At 52.1% G+C, this 22,913-nt stretch overlaps 2 protein-coding genes across 2 annotated transcripts; both read left to right on the top strand.

Moving 5' to 3' along the window:
• Positions 1-1,614: 1,614 nt before the first annotated feature.
• On the top strand, positions 1,615-10,230 carry EFS (embryonal Fyn-associated substrate). Its single transcript, XM_066341507.1, is given in 7 exon segments — positions 1,615-2,034; positions 6,146-6,424; positions 6,689-6,829; positions 6,929-7,129; positions 7,131-7,652; positions 8,022-8,111; positions 9,443-10,230. Coding segments are annotated over 7 exon segments (1,686 nt in total). The 5' UTR covers positions 1,615-2,016; the 3' UTR covers positions 9,878-10,230.
• Positions 10,231-12,751: 2,521 nt separating this feature from the next.
• Positions 12,752-21,158, top strand: SLC22A17 (solute carrier family 22 member 17). Its single transcript, XM_066343653.1, has 11 exons — positions 12,752-12,801; positions 14,535-14,853; positions 15,041-15,544; positions 15,637-15,740; positions 18,084-18,238; positions 18,809-18,974; positions 19,164-19,309; positions 19,482-19,587; positions 19,745-19,962; positions 20,258-20,369; positions 20,519-21,158. Exons 1-11 carry the CDS (start codon positions 12,752-12,754, stop codon positions 20,805-20,807), a joined length of 2,169 nt encoding a protein of 722 aa, XP_066199750.1. The 3' UTR covers positions 20,808-21,158.
• The last annotated feature ends 1,755 nt before the right edge of the window (positions 21,159-22,913 follow it).

Raw genomic sequence — 22,913 nt, 5'->3', positions numbered from 1 at the left:
ATGAGGGGTGGGGATGGAGGCTAACTAGAGACACTACACACACCAAGGAGTAACATGACACTGGAGAGCCAAGAGCCCTGTCCTCTCAGCTGAAACTCTGAAAGGCCAGATCCCAGCTCCTCTGAAAAGAGTTCAGCCTTTTCTGTCGTGGTCTCCACTCCTTTTTGGCGCAGAAGTATGCCAGGGAAAGGGCTGGGGACAGGCCTTGACTGGCAAAGGAGTGTGAGAGGCAGCATAACACCCTGCCTGCAATTCTGGGACCAGACGCCCAGGCTTGGTATTCTGTCGCCAAAGCCTGAATCCATGTCCAGCATCAGACCCCCGGACTGACCCCCGCAAGAAAGGTAGCTAACCCTGTCACCCCTGCAAAGGTAGCGCCAAGGGAGAAGAGAGGTTCCACTAAGAACCCCCAAAAGGCGGGAGGAGTGCTCTCCCTCCCACGGCAAGGACAGACGTAGGGCTAATGAAAGGGAAAGAGGGAGAGGCGCAGGGTTGGCAGGGGAGAGCGGGGGCGTGGCAGGGAGAGGCAAACCCCCAGAAGGGAGCCGACTGGACCACCCGGAGGGCTGCCGTGACATCTGGAGAAAGCGCAGGAGAGATGGGTCGGGAGTGGGCGTGCAGTTTGGCCCGAGGGTCCAGAGCTGAAACTTAATACCCGGCTTTGGAGGGATCGTCCTCCTTTCTCCTCCGCCCCTTCCCTTCCCTCCCTTATCCCCTCCCTCCTTTCTCTTAATCCCCAAGACCAAGCCCCGCGCCGCAGCGGAGAGGGCCCGAGGGGAGGAGAAAGGAACTGCACTGAGAGGGAGCCCGGAGCCCGGGAAGGGGAGGGAAGGGGAGCCGCGAGCCAGGGCTGAGCCTAAAGGCCACGCGCGACCTCCGGAGCCTTCCCAACCCTCTTAGTGTCCGCCCCACCTCCAGGCGAGTCCACAGGCCCCTGGCCCCTGCCCCTCCTTCACCTTCTCTTTGCTCCTTTTGCTTTGTGGCCTTTTTTTTTTTCCCCTTCCCAAAGACATCTGGAAGCTGCCCCAAGCTCTAGGGGCGCCAAGAGGCCCTGTCCCTGGCGCGCGTGACCCGGGCGGCGGGCGGGCGCGAGGGCAGGGAGTCGAGGGTGGGAGCCGGCGCGGGTGGCCCTGCGCGCTGCCGCTAAGAGGCAGAGCAGGGCGCGTGGGCCCCGGGGAGCCTCTCTGGCTTTGAAAAGGCCGTCCCACCATTCGAGCCTCGCCGCGTGCCATCGCCGCACCCCCCGACCGCGGGTGTGCTGAGAGCGATTGTACGTGAATGCCAACCGCCTCGCCGCTGGGGGTGAGAGTGGCGTGGCCGAAAGCAGCCACTCAGGCAACGCAACCCCACGGCCACGCACTCCCAGGCCTTTACAGTCAGCCTGGCCTCCTTTCGCCAAGTTAGGCGAATTTAAGAGGGTCATATGGCTCAGTTGTAGCTTTACCCTCTCCGCCTGCAGCGAGGCCGCCGTATTGCCCCTGCCACCCCAAGCACAGTTCTGGGAGCCCTGCTCTCTGACCCCAGGTGGGGTGGGGTTGGTTCCTAAACTCGCTTGTCCAGCCCAACCGCCCCGGCGGCTTCTCCCAGCCCTCGGGGCCGTCCTGAGCGGCCGGGAGAGGCGTCGAGCGCCTTAGCTCCCTCCTCCTCGCCTGCCCCTGCCCTGGAAGGGATCCGGACCGTGCGGACCTGGGGTGCCTCCACGGCCTAGGGCAGGCAGCTCCGGGGGCCTGGCCAACCCGGCGGCCCCCGGGAGGCCGCGGGGACAGTAGAGAGAGCGCGCCTTTGGATGAGGTCCCGCAGCGACGCCCCAGCCCGCCCCGCTGCTCCTCCTCCTGCCCGGCCAAGCTGCCTCCCATTTGGGGAGTTTTGTGGGTTTTCTTTCTCCTCCTCCAACCTCTGCGGAGGCCACGACTCAGGCGCCAAAGCCGGGGGCCGCCTCCATGGTGCGGGGCAGCCGCTGCTGAAGTCAGCGAAACCGAGCCTGGCCTGGAGCAGGCCCCGCGGGAGGCCAAGGCCATGGCCATAGCCACGTCGGTGAGTCCACCGGGGAGAGGAGGCTGCTGGGCAGAGACCCTCACAGCTGCCCTGCACTCCTGTCACTTTTATTTCTGCCTTCTTTTTGTCTCTCTCCTTGGTCCCTTTCTTCTCGGAAGAGGCTGTGTCCCTCTCCTCTCACTTTTGTTTTCTTTTCTCACTCCTCATCCCTAGCTCCTTCTAGGTCCCGGTTCCCCCTTTTCCCCTCCTCCTCCCCATTCTTCTTTTTCTTTCTAGAGGCTGTCCTGGATTGAGAGGAGGGGGCAAGTGTAGCCAGAGTCCTATTTGCTCACTTATTGGTGGAAACAGAGGGCCACTGGTGGCTGGCAGGGGCATGTGATTGGGAGGCAAGTAAAAGGTTGGGAGGGGCTGAAAGATGGAGGAGGCTGCAGGAAAATGGAAGAAGAGACTGGAGGGCCCAAGAAGACCCTAGAGCAATGACAGAAAGGGAGGAAATGGAGCAATGAGGGAAATCAGGCTGGGAGAAAGAAAATAGGAGGAGGGGGTAGGTGATGTCAGCCAGCCTCTGGCCACTTTCTGGGGACAAAGGGAGGAGACAGCTGGCATGATGGGACAGTGGGAGGGGGCAGAGCAGGAGTGAACACACCCCTCATCAATCAGTCTATTAGCAACTCTGGCCTGGGTTTCTGCAATTGCCAGGCCCAGAGGTTTGGCCCCATTGGACAGAATTCAAACCCCAACACTGGGAGGAGCTCGCCACAGCCCCACCTCTGCTTTCTGTCTTGCTCGCCTTGTCTGAAATCTAAACAACTCTGTCCCTTTTCCAGTCTTCCCTAGGCCCTAGGCTTCTCAGTGAAAGCAAGGCTGCCACCTGCTTTCTGGCCCACTCTGAATGCATACTCTGGGAAGGAGACTGGAAAGAGAAACATGGCTCCTGACATCCTCCCATGTCCCTTTAGGAAGAGTTCAGTTTTCATTCCTTCTCAAACCAAACTCCTTTTAGTTCCTCCATCTGTATGATGGTGAGAAAAACCATCATGGTTTTCAGCTGGGAGAGGGGAGATCCTGAAAATAGTAGGTGTGCCCTGACATACGGATGCTGGCTCAGGAGCCAGCTGGTCAGCTATGTAGTCCCAGGAGGTAGGTTTTTCTTCTTACCCAGAGGTGGGGGGTGAGGGCATTTACGCTAATCAAATCCACAGGAGTGTAATAACAGCTAACATTTATTGAGCATTTACTAGCCCTAAGCTTTGTCTTGGTTTGTCCTGGTTGCTTGTTGTATTATCTCATCCAGTCTTCATAATAGCCCTGTGAGGATAGTACTATTATCCAAAAACTGATTATTTGGATATGGATATGGAATTTTACAGAGGAAACTGAGGCTCTGAAAGGTTTAACAACCTGCCCGAAACCATCCAGTTAGAAAGGGATAGATCCAGGACTCAAGCCCACTTCTGTCTGCCTCCAGACTCTTCAACCCCTGGCTAGATCGAAACCACCAATTTATGATTTACAATTAGAAAGAAAAGTGCCATGCTAATCAGGAATTTGTGTCATCTGGTTAGCATGTTTTCTTTCTGTAGGACAGTATCCTTCAGAAGCCAATATAATCAGAAAACGGTGCAATCAATGAGCAACTTTAAAAAGTGCCGCAACTACAGTTGATGCTTCTCATCTCTCTCCCTTCCTGTCTTGCCAAAATAAATAAATAAATAAATAAATAAAATGGTTTGATGATTTTAGAATCAGGCTAGAGGAGAAGTTAGTTTGTTGTTGAAAACACCCGCCAAGAAGGGCTCTCCACCTGAGGGAAACACCAGCCAAGAGAAACATGCACTCTTGTTGGCTGAGCGAGCAGGGTATTCTCTCCCCAGGGCCTGAAGGCCAAATACAGCCTGTCAGAAATCTTTAGCTTGAGACCTTACTGAATTAGCCCATATATATAGATTACCCGCTCAGGAATGCCCAACTACCTGCTCTCTGCCTCACTGCGTAAAGACATAGCTGTACCAGCAGACACACTCACTTAGCAAACATAACTGAAGTAGAATACGTATATTTCAATACTGTGAGTGATTGGAGCTTGAGTCTACCAAAGAACATTGTGGAACCAGAGCCATGTGAAGGGTGACTAGCAAAAGAAAACTGTGCTTGAGTCATGTTTGAGTCATGGACCTTCTTGACTTAATCACAGTTACTAATACAAGAAAAAAAAATTTAGGTCCTTAATGTTTGTGATTGTGGAGAGGCAGTAGAAGAGTGATTGAGAGTATAGACTCTGGAATCAAACAGCCTGGGGTTCAAATCCTGCTCCACCAGCTGCACATGCTATGTCATTGGAAAGTACTAACCTCTCTGAACCAGTCTCTTTTCCAAATGGGTATAATGATGGCTCCTGCCTCCAGGGTTGCTGTGAGGATCAAATGAGAAGAGATCATTAATGCAAAGACTGGCACAGTGTGTGGATACATAATTTGTACTTGGAATCTGTGGCTTACTACCTCAACATGTGGCTCTCCGAGGAAAATGCTTAGATGCCCCTACCAGACAGAACTGCAAACAGGCTGATAAATGTTTGCTCTTGGTTGGTCCACCAGCTCCCCCTATGCACACACACACACACACACACACAAGTCTATACACTCTACTTCATGGTAACCTCAGCCTCTTCTGAGAACCTTATTTGCTCAGACTAAGAACAAATACTAGGGTTTTTTCTATGTTCTTCCTTATTATGCCCAAGTACTGTCTGGGCTGGGCCTCTCCTTGTCCCTCTCAGAATGAGGGGGTCTCTGCAGCTGCTTTATTTAACCTTTTGCTTGTGGGGGATGCTGACTGCGAAACAAGGAAGGTAAACGGGATTCTGTAGGAGACCTGAGCAGGACTTCTTTGTATACATGAGGCTTTGGAAAAAAATCGTTTAGCATGTTTATTGAGGACTGATTCCAGGTCAGGCCCGATCACAGAAGCTAAGAATATAGCAGTCCTTGTTCTCACAGGGCTTATACTGTAAGGGAAGAAATCAGAAATTAAAAAGTAGCCTGACAAGGCAGTGGCTCAGTGGATAGAGCATCGGACTGGGATGCAGAGGACCCAGGTTCGAGACCCCGAGGTCGCCAGCTTCAGCACGGGCTCATCTGGTTTGAGCAAAAAGCCCACCAGCGCCTGACCAGGCGGTGGCGCAGTGGTTAGAGCATTGAACTGGGATGCCGAGGACCCAGGTTCGATACCCCGAGGTCTCCAGCTTGAGCATGGGGCTCATCTGGTTTGAGCAAAGAGCTCACCAGCTTGGACCCAGGGTCGCTGACTCAAGCAAGGGGTTACTCAGTCTGCTGAAGGCCCACAGTCAAGGCATATATGAGAAAGCAATCAATGAACAACTAAGGTGTTGCAATGCGCAACAAAAAACTAATGATTGATGCTTCTCATCTCTCTGTTCCTGTCTGTCTGTCCCTGTCTATCGCTCTCTTTGACTCTCTCTCTGTCTCCATTAAAAAAAAAAAAAAAAAAAGCCCACCAGCTTGAACCCAAGATCGCTGGCTCCAGCAAGGGGTTACTTGGTCTGCTGAAGGCCCGCGGTCAAGGCACATATGAGAAAGCAATCAATGAACAACTAAGGTGTTGCAACGCGCAATGAAAAACTAATGATTGATGCTTCTCATCTCTCTCTGTTCCTGTCTGTCTATCCCTCTCTCTGACTCACTCTCTGTCTCTGTAAAAAAAATTTTAAAAATAATAAATAAATAAATAAATAAAAAGTAAATAGGTGAATAGTATAAAGTATTATGAAGGAAACAATGGATAGAGACAGACACAGAATGAGGTACAAGAAAAGTGAAGAAAACTCTTTGAGAAGGCGACATTGAAGCAGAACTGAAGGATAGAAAAGGGATAGTCAGGGGAAGAGCCTTCTGGGTAATGGAAACAGCAAGTGCAAAGGCCCTGAGTTGGGAAAGAGCTTGTCTAGTTCAAGGAATAGAAAGGAAGAGGGAGACATGGCAGGGCCTGGTCAGAAAGTGCTGAGACAGGAGGTAAAATTTTATCTTGGGAAAAGAGGAGCTCTAAAGTGTTTTGAGCAGGAGCTGCTGTGACCTAATATGTGTAATATGTATGTGAAGACCCCTCTTCCCACTCCCACCTCACCCACCAGGCCCAGCTGGCCCGGGCACTCTACGACAACACGGCTGAGTCCCCCCAGGAGCTGTCCTTCCGCCGAGGGGATGTTCTACGGGTACTGCAGAGGGAGGGTGCTGGTGGGCTGGACGGCTGGTGCCTCTGCTCCCTGCATGGCCAGCAGGGCATTGTGCCCGCCAACAGAGTGAAACTCCTTCCTGATGGCCCAGCACCCAAGCCCAGCCTCTCCCAGGTGCCCCCAGCCGAGCCTGGCTCTCCATATCCAGCCCCAGAGCACAGCAATGAGGATCAGGAGGTGAGAGCTGGAGCCCTTCCAACCCCAAGCCACAAGAGCCTCTTTTTCTTCTGCTGGGGCCTGCAGCGAGGCTAGGCAGGGGGAGCCCTCAGGCCATAGCTCTGCTTAGGACTCTGCTATAGGAAGCCTATCCACCAACCCTTTCTGGGTTCTACTTGCCCTTGGGACAGGGAGGGGGTTGGAAAGAGTCTACACTCCTCCAAGGCATACATTATTTGATTCCCTGAACTTCCTCCTCCTGACCCACATGTCTTGACCTCCCAGGTGTATGTAGTGCCACCCCCAGCCCGGCCCTGTTTGACCTCAGGATCTCCAGGTGGACCATGTCTACCCTCCCCTGATCCTATCTACAAGGTCCCCAGAGGGAGTGAGACCCAACTGGCTGCGCCTGGAGATGCCTTGGAGGTGAGGACTAGAGGTCCGTGCGTGTGTTGGGCAGGGAACAGCTAGCTCCGGAGGGAGCCCAGTGCTGAACCTGATGGTAACGAGCTGCTCCGTCTCCAGGTCTACGACGTGCCCCCCACTGCCCTCCGAGTTCCCTCCAGTGGCCCCTATGACTCTCCTGCTTCCTTCTCCCGCCCTCTGGCTCGGGACACCCTGCAACCCCCTGGAGAGGATGAAGCTCCCTATGACGTACCTCTGGCCCCGAAGCCACCATCAGAGCTGGATCCAGATCTGGAGTGGGAGGAGGGCCGAGAACCAGGCCCCCCCCCTTTATGCTGCCCCCTCCAACCTGAAACGGGCATCAGCCCTGCTCAATCTGTACGAAGCACCTGAGGAGCTGCTAGCAGATGGGGAAGGTGGGGCCACTGATGAGGACATCTATGATGTGCCCCTGCTAGGGCCAGAGACACCCTTTTCTCCTGAGCCCCCAGGAGCCTCAGCTTCCAAAGACCCGGACAGCCTGGCCCTGCTTCTGGCCAGAAGCCCTCTACCCTCACATAGGCCCCGGTTGCCCTCTGCTGAGAGCCTGTCCCGCCGCCCTTTACCTGCCCTGCCTGTCCCTGAAGCCCCCAGTCCTTCCCTGGCTCCCTCTCCTGCTCCAGGCAGAAAGGGCAGCATCCAGGACAGGCCTCTGCCCCCACCCCCACCCCACCTGCCTGGCTATGGGGGCCTTAAAGTTGAGGGGGACTCAGAGGACCAGGAGGTGGAGGATGATGCAGCAGGATACCACAATGAGTATGAGGGCATCCCAGTTGCCGAGGAATACGACTATGTCCACCTAAAGGTGAGCTCATCTCCAGCCAGCCCTACCCAAAATACCCTCTGGAGAATCACGGGGAGGAGCAAAGAGGCCTGGGGCCCAAATGCAGACCCTTCCCTTCCTCCCCTCCCTCCCCTCCCCTGACCCTGCACCTCCTGGCCTGGGACCCTAGTACTTGGCCATACCACTTGTGCCAGTGCTGCGTTCCTTCCCCTAAACCCGGGCTGGGGTCCCTAAGCTCTCTGACTTGCCACCAGACCTCTCCAGACCTGCACTCCTGTCACCTCTGATGGCAAGGGAGACTCTAAAAGGAAGGGGAAGTAGGAAGGGCCAGGAAGGCCACCCTGGCCTGTCGCCCCCGCCCTGCACTGAGCCCCCGACCCCTTCCTGCAGGGTATGGATAAAGCTCAGGGATCTACGCCCCTGGACAAGGCTTTCCCCAGGGATCCTGAACTGCTGGAAAGGGGGCCACCGGAGCAGCAGGTACTGCAGTGGGGGTGCTGCTAGAGAAGGGGGCCTGGGGGAGGAGGAGCAGGAACTAGAAGAAGGAGTATTCTGTTTGTTTGTTTTTAATGTTTATTTTATTGATTTGAGAGAGGGGGAGAAAGAGAAACATCAATCTGTTCCTGAATGTCCCCTGACTGGGTATCGAACCAGCAACCTCTGTGCTTCAGAACAATGCTGCAACCAACTGAGCTATCTGGCCAGGGCTGAGGAAAGGGTATTCTTAACTAAATCATCAAGGGAACTAGATCAGGACAGGGGTAAAAGTTTAGTGAAACGGAGCAGTTGGAGTAGACAGGTATTACAATTTAACAGGGAGGAGCTGGAGCTTAGAAAAGGATATCAGGAATTCAGAAAGAGGGGAAAGAATGTGTTGGAGAGGAATCAGAAAACCAAGCACTTGGGAGCAGAAAGTTTCTGGGCAGTGGGTCAGAACTGGGCCAGTGACTTCTGAGGTTCTTTGCAACTGAATTCCTGGGTTCCTAAGAGACCTGGCTCCTAATCCCAGCTCCATCATTAAGGAGCCAGGGGCCCCGAAGTGGCCAGTTAATCTTTCTGGTCCTCAGGAAAGTGAGGTGGTCTCCTTGACTCTGTCTAAAATGGTCTTAGTCACAATAACTACTATTTATCAGATATTTACCAAGTGCCAGAACCTGTACTAAGTACATTGCATGGGTCAACACTAACCACTGAGCCCTTTCTAAATATTGTATCAATTCATCTTCACTGCAGCCTTAGGAGGCAGCTGCTAACCTGCCAGTTACTATCTAGTATGGTAGCTCTAGGCACATATGGCTATTGATTACTCAAAATGTGTCTAGTATGAATTGAAAGGTGCTGGAATATAAAATGCACACTAGATTTTGCAGACTTAGTATGAAAATAAAAATCTCAATTTATATATTGAATAGATGTCAAAATTAACATTTTATATTTGGAGTTTAAAAACAAAACAATTTCTTTTTACTTTTCTTAATGTGGGCTACTATAAATTTTAAAATTACATGTGTGGTTCACATTATATTTGGACAGTGCAATACTAGATTACACAGTTTAGAGATAAGTAAGTATTGAAATTCAGAGATTTGTTTGAGGTTGTTTGAATCCAGATTTATCTGACATCAACTCTGAGCACTTTTCTGCCGCTCGCTATGAACATCTAAATTTTCTGGTGGCAGAGGTAAGAGCTAAAGGGATCGCACTAGGAAGAATGGAAGGACTGAGGAACAAAGGGAGGGAAGGAGAAAGGAAGTGAGACCAGAAGTGACACTAGTGAGAGTGTTCCCACTGACCACTCCTCTCGCCCTTAGGAGGTCCTGTCCCCAGGGGAGCCGCTGGTTCTGCCTGCTGGAGATCTGCAGCTCCTGCACTTCTATGCGGGACAGTGCCAGAGCCACTCCTCAGCACTGCAGGCAGCCGTGGCAGCCCTGATGTCCAGCACCAGGGCCAACCAGCCCCCACGCCTCTTCGTGCCCCATGGCAAGCGAGTAGTGGTGGCTGCTCACCGCCTGGTGTTTGTTGGGGACACCCTGGGCCGGCTGGCAGCCTCGGCCCCTCTCCGAACACAAGTTGGGGCTGCAGGTACAGCACTGGGCCAGGCATTGCGGGCTACTGTGCTTGCTGTCAAGGGGGCTGCCCTGGGCTACCCATCCAGCTCTGCAGCCCAAGAGATGGTGCAGTGTGTGACAGAGCTGGCAGAGCAGGCCCTGCAGTTCACCGCCCTGCTCACCAGCCTGGCCCCCTGAGGGTCCCTTGGCCCCACTCCGCCTCTCCCCCTGCCTGCCAGAGCCCTGTTTTAGGGATTAGGAGAGGTGGCGGTATCTCTCCTCCTTCCTGCCTCATCCAGTCATCTCAGTCTCTCACAGAGGCGTGTCTCTTCCCCCATCCCGCAGCTTTTTGTATGAGCCATTTTGTATAAATTATTTTTATTTAATATTATTCCCTGCTTTGTCAGCAGCAGGTGCCAGGCCCTCTGGGGCAGGGAGGAACTGGACTCTCCTCTCTCAGACTGGGGTGAAGGTACTTGGTCACTGCACTGCCACCTCCTCTGGAAGCTTAGCCCCACAGAGAATCAGGTGGCTGAAATCTGGTCCACCCAGAGCCCCTTTCTTCTCCTGTTTCTTGGCTGTGGATCATTAGTGCCTCACTGTTAGTTGGGAATGAGGGCAAGACATTAACCACCTAGAATGTGAAGGGCACGGAGAAGCCAGAAAGCTCCTCCCCACAGGAAGCTGGAGAGAGCCGGGCCTCTGGCACCAGGCATGCACCTCAATAAACCCTGTTGTCTGGTTTCCTGACTGTTTTTTGGGAGCCGGGGGTGGGGAGAAACCTGGTGCTCCTCAGCCAAGCCTACAGGGCACACACTATGGACAGGACCCCTTACGGGCTTGGGGGGAAATTAACAACTTTTCATTCATCAGGTTCTCAGCTCCCATAATGTGCCATCATCATGGGGGTAGAATGGACATAAATCTGTTAAAATAAGTAAATTAATGAAAAACACTTGCCACAGATTTGACAGTTGATGGTAATAGAAATAAACAGAATAATGTGAAGACTAGCTAGATGAGGGGAGAGGCCATTGCAGGACAGGATGGTTGGGAGGTGCTATCGGAGCTGAGATACCAAGAACCCTGAAAAGTCTGACAACTAGCACCCCAGGAAGACAGATGCTGATGGCTGACTGGGGGCCTCTTCAAGCCCTCACTGTCAAATGATATTAGAGAGGTGCCTATGTGGTTTTACAGAGGCTGGCCACACAGGAGCCTTTAAGGTGCTGTGCTGAAAAATTCACCTCAACTGCCAGCTTTGTGCTGTAGTATGTAGCTGTTCAGCTGAGAGTGCTGCTAGCCAGCCTTCCTAGGCTTCCTGCTGGTCATTCTAGACACAATCTTTTAGAGAAGCCAAAGGGCTGATGAATGCAGTGTGTTACCACATAGTCCTCAGGGCTCTGGGGAGACGTGCCATAGTACAGATGGGGATTACTCTAGCGTCCCCAAACTATGGCCCCGGGGACCACATGCGGCCCCCTGCGGCCATTTATCCGGCCCCCCGCCGCACTTCCGGAAAGGGCACCTCTTTTATTGGTGGTCAGTGAGAGGAGCACTGTATGTGGCAGCCCTCCAACAGTCTGAGAGACAGTGAACTGGCCCCCTCTGTAAAAAGTTTGGGGACCTCTGCATGATTTGTCACAACGGAAGTCTAAGGCACACATCCATTGCTTTAGTTCGTTCCTAAGATGCCCTGGCACAGTGACTGGATTGGAAGCACCCAAACTTCAATCACACTCTAGTGTCTTGGAATCTCCTATGCATTTGCCACCTTCATTGTGGGTTCTTTCTTCCTCATCACTCAAAAGAAAAACTCATTTTCAGATTCTGGGGCCACCAAAATTCACCCCTGTGTGTTGAAGACAACAGGAGCAATTCTGCATCATCCAGAGAGAATTTTAGGAGATCAGCCTGGAATTAGAGGTCTCATTGCAAGTCTCAGACACACCATGTACCTATGTGTCCTGTTGGTCTCTCTGGGTCCCGGTTTCAGTTTTGACAAGAGGTTTATAATGGTCTCATGGGGTTGTGGCCCTAACAAGATAACTCATATAACAGCCCAGCACATTAAGTTAAGGGATTATTCCAGGCAGACATAGCACAGACAGACAAATAAATCCTCAAGGGATGTTGGCTGTGCCGGCACTAAAGTAAATCTGAAGGTGCTAAAATGAGTTGGGGGGAGGGAAGTGGTGGGAGGCTGCTAAAAATGCATTAGAAGAGTTTACCATATTTGGAAAATTTCTAAACAAGAGACAAGTGTGGTTCAGTGGAGAAGGAATGGATTTCCTGACTTACAGGACACTCCTTTCTACCCCTTACCTGAGATTAGAGAATAAAGTACCTATTAGGTATCAAATTTCTTAAACAAGTGCATCTAATAAGGATCTGGTTAACAGGCCTGCAATTCTGCATTTCTAACAAGCCCCCAGGTGATGTGGGTGCTGCTGGTCTGTAAATTACAATGTCTAGCAATTCTAGGAGTTGGGGAAAGCTTCTCAGGCAAATATGCTTAAGCTGAGGGAGGATGAGAAAAATTTGACTACAGGAGAAAAGAAGAGTTCTAGCATAAAGACAAGATTGTGCAAAGGTCCTGTGGCATAGAAAACCATCTGGTGTGACTGCAGTGAATGAGAAGTGAGCTGGAGCTACAGAGAGCATGGGGCAAGCATGCAGGACCATATATGAACTGCCTAATGTGATACTATCTACCTTGCTGGTGAGGAGAAGACATTGAAGGTTGTTAAACAGGAAAGGGACATGAACAGATCTGTATTTTGAAAAGATCACTACGTCTGCACATATATAACACAGGAAAAGGAGATTGGAACACAGTGGACACAGCACTAGTTAGGAATTAGGAGGCTAAAGCAGCCTGTGCTCTAATGGTAGAGATGGGGAGAAGTGTAATATCAGAGAATTATACAGAAGTAAAATGGACAGGAATTTGTAAAGGATTTGATGTGAGGGTAAGGAAGATAGCTGTCACCTAAGCATCTGGCCACAGTTGGATGATGAGGATGCCATTCACTGAGTGGCACTTAAAGACAATCAGGCTCAGGGAAGAGCATGAGCCTGGTCTTGGGCACTGAGTTTGAGGTCCCTATGAGTCATCCAAAGTAAGAGGTCAAAGTGACTTCAAGGATCTGGGGTTCAGAGAGAGCTGGGAGTGAAACTGACAATCAACGGTGACTGAAAAAACATAATTCTCCCTGGGTTTCCTGAAAGGCCCCCTCCTCTACTCCCTAGCTGCATAAAAACTCCCAGTTTTGCTTTTTGTGGAAGACAAACTTGAGCGGTCTTGCTCTCCTGGCTTCTTGATTTGGCCAAATCGAATAAACCTTTATCTTCAAGCACTGGTGTCTCGGTGTTTGGCTTACCAGTTCATTAGACACACAAACCTGATTTGGGGAAGGTGGTTCTGTAACAGGAGATGGAAATGTAAATCTGGGAACCAGGTTTGTGTTGGTTTGCATTGTTTATATTTGAGGGTGAAGCTATGGGCATGGGTGTAATTCCCACTTGCTCATAACAGTGTGAAATAAGAGGAGGACCTAGGACTAAGCCTCTGAGGATCACAGACGCTGAGGAAGAAGAGGGTGAGTCTGAGTCTACAGCGGAAAAAAGAGGAGCAAGAGAAAACCAGACAAGTGCAGGACTTAACAGTCAAGGGAGAAAGTATTTAGAGCAGTAGTCCCCAATCCCCGGGCTGCTGACCAGTACCGGTCCGTGGGCCATTTGGTACCGGTCTGCAGAGAAAGAATAAATAACTTACATTATTTCCGTTTTATTTATATTTAAGTCTGAATGATGTTTTATTTGTTTTTGTTTGTTTGTTTTTTTACAGAGACAGAGTGAGTCAGAGAGAGGGATAGACAGGGACATACAGACAGGAACAGAGAGATGAGAAGCATCAATCATTAGTTTTTCATTGCCCGTTGCAACACCTTAGTTGTTCATTGATTGCTTTCTCATATGTGCCTTGACTGCGGGTCTTCAGCAGACCGAGTTGCTGGAGCCAGCCCCTTGCTGGAGCCAGCAACCTTGGATTCAAACTGGTGGGCTCAAACCAGATGAGCCCACGCTCAAGCTGGCAACCTCGGGGTCTCGAACCTAGGTCCTCTGCATCCCAGTCCAACGCTCTATCCACTGCGCCACCGCCTGGTCAGGCACAATTTTTTTTTTTTTTAAATGACCAGATTCCCTCTGTTACATCCGTCTGAGACTCATTCTTGACGCTTGTCTCGGTCATGTGATACATTTATCCATCCCACCCTAAAGGCCGGTCCGTGAAAATATTTTCTGACATTAAACCGGACCGTGGCCCAAAAAAGGTTGGGGACCACTGATTTAGAGGAAGGGGTGGTCAACAGTGTCAAATGCTGTTGAGAAATGATGGTGACTCCACAAGAATGAAACATGGAGAAGTGATCTTGTACAGGAGTGCAGCCAGGACTGAGTACAGTGTCCAACCCATCCCTCTACATGCATACCATGAACTGTAATTGTCAGTGCACTCATCTATTCCCTCCCAGTAAACTCCTCCAGAGTGTCTTGTCAATTCTATTATCCCCAAAGCCTAGCATAAGACCAGGCACAGAGTAGACGGTTCATAAATTTTACTGATGAACGAATAAGTGGATGGATGGATGGATGGATGGATGGATGGATGGATGATGGATGAGAGGGAGAATTGGAAGCAACGAAGGAATCTCTGGCCTCTGCCTGGATTAGCTACTATTCTTCAACTTTTTCCCCCTTTTTACAGCAATGGCCCACAGACGCAGGGAACAGACAGAATCTATCCCCTCCCTCTCCTGGGCCCTGGCCCCCCTTCCTCTCTCTGACGAAGAGTCTGGACCGAAGGTTCTGCTGACGTGAGAAGGGGAGGAGAGTCTGGAGGAAGGGGAGGAGAAATCGGCGCAGAGATCGCAGAGACGAAGGAGACGCCCGCGGCTGCAGAGCTTCAGAAAGGGGTCTCTCCGGCCTCAGTGTCCGGGCACCCGGCGCGCCACTGGGCCAGAGGACAGCGCATCCTTTCGGTGAGGCCCGGGAGGGCCGCTGAAGTCGGCAAGCTGGCTCCCCGGGTGGCCACCGGGACCCCCGAGCCCAATGGCGGGGGCGGCAACAAAATCGACAGCACTGTAGAGATCACTCCCAGCCCCAACGGAGTAAGTGCCAGCATCCCGAGGGCTACGCCATCACCTCCCAGCACCCGAGCCAAGCGCCTGGCGTTTTCCTCCGCACATCCCCCGCCCGTAACTGCCTTCGCGCGCGCGTTCAACCTTTTTCCCTTGCTTTGCGGTTTTTGCCGATTCACCCTTCTTCTGCCTCTACCTGCCCGCCCCCCACCAGCAGGTCGGGACCCTCGGAGATGCAGTGCCCACCGAGCAGCTGCAGGGTGAGCGGGAGCGCGAGCGCGAGCGGGAGGGGGAGGGCGACGCAGGCGGCGACGGGCTGGGCAGCAGCCTGTCGCTGGCCGTGCCCCCCGGCCCCCTCAGCTTCGAGGCGCTCCTCGCCCAGATAGGGGCGCTGGGCGGGGGCCAGCAGCTGCAGCTCGGCCTCTGCTGCTTGCCTGTGCTCTTCGTGGCGCTGGGCCTGGCCTCGGACCCTATCTTCACGCTGGCGCCCCCCCTGCATTGCCACTACGGCTTTGCCCCCAATGCCTCTGGCTGGGAGCAACCCACCAATGCCACCGGCGTTGGCGTCGCCAGCGCGGCGCTTGCAGCCAGCGCCGGCAGCCGCGTCCCCACCAGTACCGACCCCTCGTGCAGTGGCTTTGCTCCGCCGGACTTCAACCACTGTCTCAGGGACTGGGACTATAACGGCCTGCCGGTGCTCACTACCAACGCCATCGGCCAGGTGAGGCGCCTGGGTAGGCCGCGGGTTTGGGGGCGGGCTCAGAGCCGCCAGCGCAGGGCCTCACACCCACTCCATCTCTCTCACATTCCCAGTGGGATCTGGTGTGTGACCTGGGCTGGCAGGTGATCCTGGAGCAGATCCTCTTCATCTTGGGCTTTGCCTCTGGCTACTTGTTCCTGGGCTACCCTGCAGACAGGTGAGGCCTGCCAGGGGACAGGGCAGGCAGAGGAGAGGGAGTGCTAAGGAGGCTATCTCAGGCAGCTGGTGTTCCCAAGAGGCTGAAGAGGAGTTGCTGGACTCGGCAGCTTTCTTGGGACTTCTGTTCAATGATATACAACCCCACCCGTGTCTCAACTGTACTCCCCATCAAAAAATACTCCTTTCATACCTCTTTGCACAAAGGAATGACTTCACCCCCATTCCACATATCCATGGATCAATGGCATCATTTCCAAAGACGATAGCCCCATGCCCAATGACCAAAAACCCTCTCTCGTCACATCTAAAGTCCTCTATTGTTCTAGTTCTTCCTCTATTGTTTTCTGTCACAACTAACCACCTCCCTCACCATCTTCATAGATTAATAGACTCATCCCCATTGATAGCCCCATCCAGGTGGACTATTAGCTCCAACTCAATGGCCTCATTTCTAAAGATCATTATATTAATTCTTAACTGTCAACAGCCCCATTCCCACCAACCAATAGTTCAACTCTACAAACAGATGATAGTTCAACCCCCATAGATAAATTATCATAATAGCCACTCCCCCAGGAATTAAAAGTCCCATCTTCATGGGTCTTCAGTGCTCTCAAATCCTCTCAGACCAAAAGTCCCATTTCCATTGGCTTCATCTTAAAGATCAGCTCATCCTCACCAACCAATAGCTCTGGCCAGGGATCAAAACTTCCATTTTCTCTGATTGTCGACACTACCTCTACTGACCATCCCTATGGATTATGAGATTCATCTCCACTGATCTAAGTCCTGTCCAAATGGATTAATATGTTTACTCTCATGGATCAAAGACAACCCAACATTCAATAATCCAGTCCCCCAAAAGCAATACTTACCTTCCCTGCCTGGTAGTCACACATCCCTGTGGGCAAATTGTCCTAAACCCATAGGTCAATAGCTTATTCTCATGCAGTTCTGGCCTCATTTTCACAGACCAGTGATTCCTATGGAATCATACCCTTATCCTCTAAAACCACTAATTCAGTCTCCTAAATTCAGTAGCCTTAGCCTCATTAAACAATAAGTTCATCTCCATGGAAATATGGCCCCACTCTATTGGGTCAATAGTTTTACTCTCAGGGATTAGGACCCTCTTCCCAGTGGCCAGTGATCCCAACTTCATCCCCATAGATCACTGGTTATATCCCCAAAGATCAAAACTTGGCCCCCAAGGATCAGTAGCCCTTTCTGTCACCAATGATTCATAGTCTAGTTTCCCCTGGTCTGTGACCCCATCCTTACTGATTAACCCCACAGATTAATAGGTTCATCCCCACTGACCAATAGCCCCACCTACATAGACTAAGATCCCCACCCCATGAATCAGAATTATCTTTCATCCCCAAAGATAATAGTCCAATCTTCAAGATTAAGGATTATCCCCAATGATCCATAGCCCTGCCCATGCATTAAATCTCCATTTCCATGGACCAGTGGCTCCATCTTCTGGCCAGTGGTCCCATTCCCACTGACCATCTTTATAGACTAACAGACCCTTGCCCCAAAGACATGGGACAATGGCCTCATCCTCCAAAATCAGTTACTCAGTCCCCTAAGATCAATAGCTCCATCTTCACTGACCAATACTATCCCCAGGTGCAAGTGGCTAATGACCCCACCTCCACTGATCAGTAGCTCCAACCCCATATATCAATGATCCCATCTTCTCTGACCAGTCTGAGCAAGACAAGCTCCATCTCAAATGATCTCTTTCCTTTCTTTCTTCCTTTCTTTTCTTCCTTTCTCCTTTTTCTTTCTTCTTTCTTTCTTCCTTTCTTTCCTTTTTTCTTTCTTTTTTTCTTTCTTTCTTTCTTTCTTTCTTTCTTTCTTTCTTTCTTTCGGACCAATCAAAAGAGGGGAAGAGAGAGAAGAATGAGAGAAAGAGAAGTACATGGTCCTTTGCATGTGTGCCCTGATCAGGGGTCGAACCCAGCACATCTGTATGCTGGGCTAACACTTTATCCACTGAGCCAACCTACCAGGGCCCAACTGATCTCTGTCACCAGGATTGATGGTTCCAAGTCTCCTTTGTAATATCCTGTCCCTTCTGATGGTTGGTCACACTTCCATGGAGAAATGCCCTCAGCTCTGACCAGTAGCCCTATCCCTAAGAGTCTGGCCCCACCCCTGCAGAACCACAGCCATACCCCAGGACCTAGTTGCCAGATATCACTTACCCTAGTTTCAATCCCTCAGTCTAGCTCTTACTCCCAAGGGCTTGACCTCATCTCCAGCTGTGAATTGGGCAGCTGGGCCCTGCCCAGCAATGCCTGAGTGACCAGAGGCCCTCCACACTTTCCAGGTTTGGCCGACGTGGGATTGTTCTGCTGACCTTGGGGCTGGTCGGCCCCTGCGGAGTGGGAGGGGCTGCTGCAGGCTCCTCCACAGGTGTCATGGCCCTTCGATTCCTCCTGGGCTTTCTGCTTGCCGGTGTTGACCTTAGTGTCTACCTGATGCGTGAGTGGCACCCTCCAAGAGGTTCCTTTTGGGCTCACTCCTGGCTGTCTGCACCCCAGGCTATTCCCACTGCCCCCCACGGTCCCCTCAGTCCCCTTTCCAGCCCCCAATTCCAGCTGTCTTTCTGCCCAGGCCTTTGAAGGATCCAGGGGTTTTATTTCTCTCCACACCCTTCTCCCTCCACAATCTTTAAGGACTCCTTGCCTTAGACCTACTGCCATTAGGGAATAGAGTCTTATTTCAAAAATTAAATCCCAACGAGCTGTGTTACCTTGAACAAGGGTTGATGTGAAGGTCAAATAAGTTCTGATGTGGAAGGGCCTGTAACTGGGAATGCTGAACACCCACCTGGGACTATGACCCTCAAGCCCTCCCAGGTTTGAGCAAAAGAGGAGAGAGGAGAAGTCTCTCCACTCTTTGCCATTCAGAGGTTAGTCTGTGGGAGGGGACAGCTGCCGCCTCCATTCAGGGTCTGATCACGCTCTCTGTCCTCCTCCCTCCCTCTCTCCTCTTCTCTCCCACACCTCCTTCCTTCCTGACCTCTCCTCCTTGTCCCTGCTGTATCTCCAGGCCTGGAGCTGTGCGACCCAACCCAGAGGCTTCGGGTGGCCCTGGCAGGGGAGTTGGTGGGGGTGGGGGGACACTTCCTGTTCCTGGGCCTGGCCCTTGTCTCTAAGGACTGGCGATTTCTGCAGCGAATGATCACCGCTCCCTGTATCCTCTTCCTGTTTTATGGGTCAGTATTACCCTCCACCTGCTGTCTGGCCATTCTCATCTCCCCCTCCAGCTTAGCGCTAGCCCAAAGACCGCCTCTTCTCCATTGCCCCTTGTCCAGGACTGCCCCAGCCCCTCAGAAGAGGCAGTTTCCCATCCCTGTGTCAGGAGATGGGAGGCTTCACCGTGTACCCCACACTCCCACCCCCAGATGGCCCGGTCTGTTTCTGGAGTCTGCACGGTGGCTGATAATAAAGCGACAGATTGAGGAGGCCCAGTCAGTGTTGAGGATCCTGGCTGAGCGGAACCGGCCCCATGGGCAGATGCTGGGAGAGGAGGCCCAGGAGGCTCTGCAGGGTAAGAGACGGGGGTCCCTAGAGATAGTCTCTTACATGCACACATGAAGGTGCCCTCTGCATGGTTATAACTGTGCCACCTTCTCCCAGGGTCCCCACCACTCATGTGGGAAGACCCTGGATTCTTTGTTGCTCCTTCTAACAGACAGCTCCACCCTCTCTCTTTCCCAAAGACCTGGAGAACACCTGTCCTCTCCCTGCAACATCCTCCTTTTCCCTCGCATCCCTCCTCAACTACCGCAACATCTGGAAAAATCTGCTTATCCTGGGCTTCACCAAGTGAGCCTGGTGTCTGAGCTAAGGGCCAGGCCAGTAGCTGGGATGGGGACTGGGTGGGTGGGGAAGGCCTGAGGACCCCTGCAGAGGATGGCCAGGGCCATGGAAAGTTGCAGATGGGGATGCAAGCACCCTTCTTTGCTTTCCCTCCTCTTTACAGCTTTATTGCCCACGCCATTCGCCACTGCTATCAGCCTGTGGGAGGAGGAGGGAGCCCGTCGGACTTCTACCTCGGCTCCTTGCTGGCCAGTGGCACGGCGGCCCTGGCCTGCATCTTCCTGGGGGTCACCGTGGACCGATTTGGCCGCCGGGGCATCCTGCTTCTCTTGATGACCCTCACTGGCATTGCATCTCTGGTCCTGCTGGGCCTGTGGGATTGTGAGCACCTTCCCTTCCCCACAGTGTGGGCTCAGCAAAGGAATCCCAGCAGAGGTGCCGCAGACAGGCTCAGCCACTGCTTCTGGCACAAGCCTGAGACAAGACCAGCCCCTGTCCACATCTCCACAGTCCTTCCCCTTTCCCTTGGCCACACACTCTGTCTGTTCTCCCAATCAGTGAATGCTCAGAGCCCACCCAGCAAGAGCCATAGGATCAGAGAGCAAGGGGATAAAACCAGGGACTAGGCCAAGCTTAATCTCCCGCCTCCATTCACACCTCCCTCTTGGTCCTCCAGATCTGAATGAGGCCGCCATCACCACCTTTTCTGTCCTTGGCCTCTTTTCCTCCCAAGCTGCTGGCATCCTCAGTACTCTCCTTGCTGCTGAAGTCATCCCTACCACTGTCCGGTGAGAGCAGGGGTACTGCCCGGGGCAAGGACAAGCCTCCCAGTCACCCACCAAGAACAAGGCTTGAGGGATGAAGGAGGGAGGCTGATGGAGAAGGGTTGGGGTGAGGCCCCCAGCAGGAGGCTGAGTGCCAACTCCATCTTTCCCAGGGGCCGAGGCCTGGGCCTGATCATGGCACTGGGGGCACTTGGAGGACTGAGTGGCCCAGCTCAGCGCCTCCACATGGGCCATGGAGCCTTCCTGCAGCATGTGGTGCTGGCAGCCTGTGCCCTCCTCTGCATTCTCAGCATAATGCTTCTGCCAGAAACCAAGCGCAAGCTCCTGCCTGAGGTTCTCCGGGATGGGGAGCTGTGCCGCCGGCCTTCTCTGCTGCGGCAGCCACCCCCTAACCGCTGTGACCATGTCCCGCTGCTTACCACCCCCAACCCTGCCCTCTGAGGGGCCTCTGAGTACCCTGGCAGGAGGCTGGCCTGTACTGAAAGGTGACATCAGGTCCTGGCAAGGAGATTGGGAGGATTGAGTGAGGATGGCAGGGTTGCCGAGAAGGCTAAGAGGTACCTCACGCCAGCCATCAAGGAGAGCTCCGAGGGCTGACCCTTCCCCCATCTTCTCCCTGCTGCTTTGTGTTCACTTCCTTGACAAGAGTCAGGGGACAGGAGAGCTCCACACAGTGACCACTAGGTCTGGGCTTCATTCTGTGCCCAAAGACATCCTCCCAGGCCTCCTTTCTCAGCTCTCATTCTGTTTCAATAAAGACATTTTGAATAAATGAGCATACCATAGCCTGGACTTGGTATGTTGTTGTCCCTTCTGTTGTCCTTCTGACTAGCTCTTGGGAAGGTTTCTCAGTGGAACCAAAACCAGTAACAGCCTCCCTCCCCCTCGCTATGCCCTACCCCCTCCTGCCCCCACCCTGTGTTAACTTATAGACAGCTACCACCCATTACTGATTGCTTGCTATGCTGCTAGGACTGGGCTAGGCACTTTACAAACTCCATTTAATTACTTAATCCTTATAAAACTACAAGGTAGGTGTTTGGATCAATTAAAGTTTTTTGTTGTTATTGCAAGCAATAGCAACTGACTGACTCTAATGAACTTAAATAAAAAGGAAATTTACTAGAGGTATGTGGCGGCGCAGGTTGTGATGGGGAGCAACAAAATGGAAGGGGAAGCAGAACTAGTCATAAAAGGTCAGGAACCAGGGGTCCAGGGATTAGGAACCAGTAATATTTTTGTCAGGGCTTCACCTGGATGGATGAACTCCAGTGCGATTCAATCTTTGGGTCACCCCATTGATTCATTTCCAGAAAGCAAGTGACTAGCTAGCTTGAGTAATATGCCACCCCCACTATATTGCCAGCAGCTGGGGAGAGGAAAGCAACACCTGAGTGCTGTTAGCAGAAGTAGGACTGGATGTTGTATGGGTAAGATCAATGGATTACCACTACGGTATTCTTCTTTTGCAGATGAGAAAACTGATGGCTCTGGGAGACTCAGTCACTTACCCAAAGTTACAAAGCTAATAGGTGACAGCTGGGATATGGTTAGATCCGGGAGCTGGAGCTCTTCATTGATGCACACTGTGGCCACCTGCCCAACTCCTTCCAAGCTTTGGGCACTATCGTTGGAAGTGAGGTGTGAGCTGCTAGGCACTCGGTGGTGGCAGTAGGAGACTAGGACTTCCACCTCTGAGTCTGCCTCTCAGACCAGCCCTGGCCTGGCTTTACCACTTTGGGCAAATCTCTTGACCTCCAGCTTCCTTCAAGGGTTGCTATGAGGATTAAACTAGATAATGCTAGTGCCTCTTAAATTACTCCACTAGATGTTAAGCTCATTGAGGTCAGGAACTTTGTCTTACTCAACTTTGAAACACCCAAGTCTGACACATGATAGATGTTCAAAAAGTTGATATTTGTTTAGCAAATAGTTCCTGTTTTATAGATCAGCATCATCCTGGATATTTAGAGCATAGGCCATCCTTAGAGCTTAAAATCCATCTAATACTAAGAATATTAAAATTGACTTTGGTCAGCCTGACCTGTGGTGGCACAGTGGGTAAAGCGTTGACCTGGAACACTGAGGTCGCCGGTTCAAAACCCTGGACTTGCCTAGTCCAGGCACATATGGGAGTTGATGCTTTCTCCTCCTCCTCTCTCTCTCTCTCTCTCTCTCTCTCTCTCCTCTCTCTCAAATTAATAAATAAAATCTAAAAAAAAAAAAAAAAAAAAATTGGCTCTGGCCAGGTAGCTCAGTTGGTTAGAGTGCCGTCCCAGTACACCAAGGTTGCAAGCTCAATCCCTGATCAGGGCACATACAGGACTCAACTAATGAGTGCATGGATAAGTGGAACAACAAATCGATGTATCTCTCTCTTCCTCTCTCTCTAAAAAATAATAATAAAAGAATATTAAAGGCCTGACCAAGCGGTGGTGCAGTGGATAGAGCATCGGACTGGGAGGCAGAGGACCCAGGTTCGAGACCCCGAGGTCGCCAGCTTGAGCGCCGGCTCATCTGGTTTGAGCAAAAGCTCACCAGCTTGAA

The sequence above is a fragment of the Saccopteryx leptura genome, chromosome 6 (assembly GCF_036850995.1).
Source record: "Saccopteryx leptura isolate mSacLep1 chromosome 6, mSacLep1_pri_phased_curated, whole genome shotgun sequence".
Taxonomy (NCBI): Eukaryota; Metazoa; Chordata; class Mammalia; order Chiroptera; family Emballonuridae; genus Saccopteryx; species Saccopteryx leptura.
The sequence above is the reverse complement of the archived record's forward strand: the minus strand, read 5'-3'. Positions and strand labels throughout refer to the sequence as shown.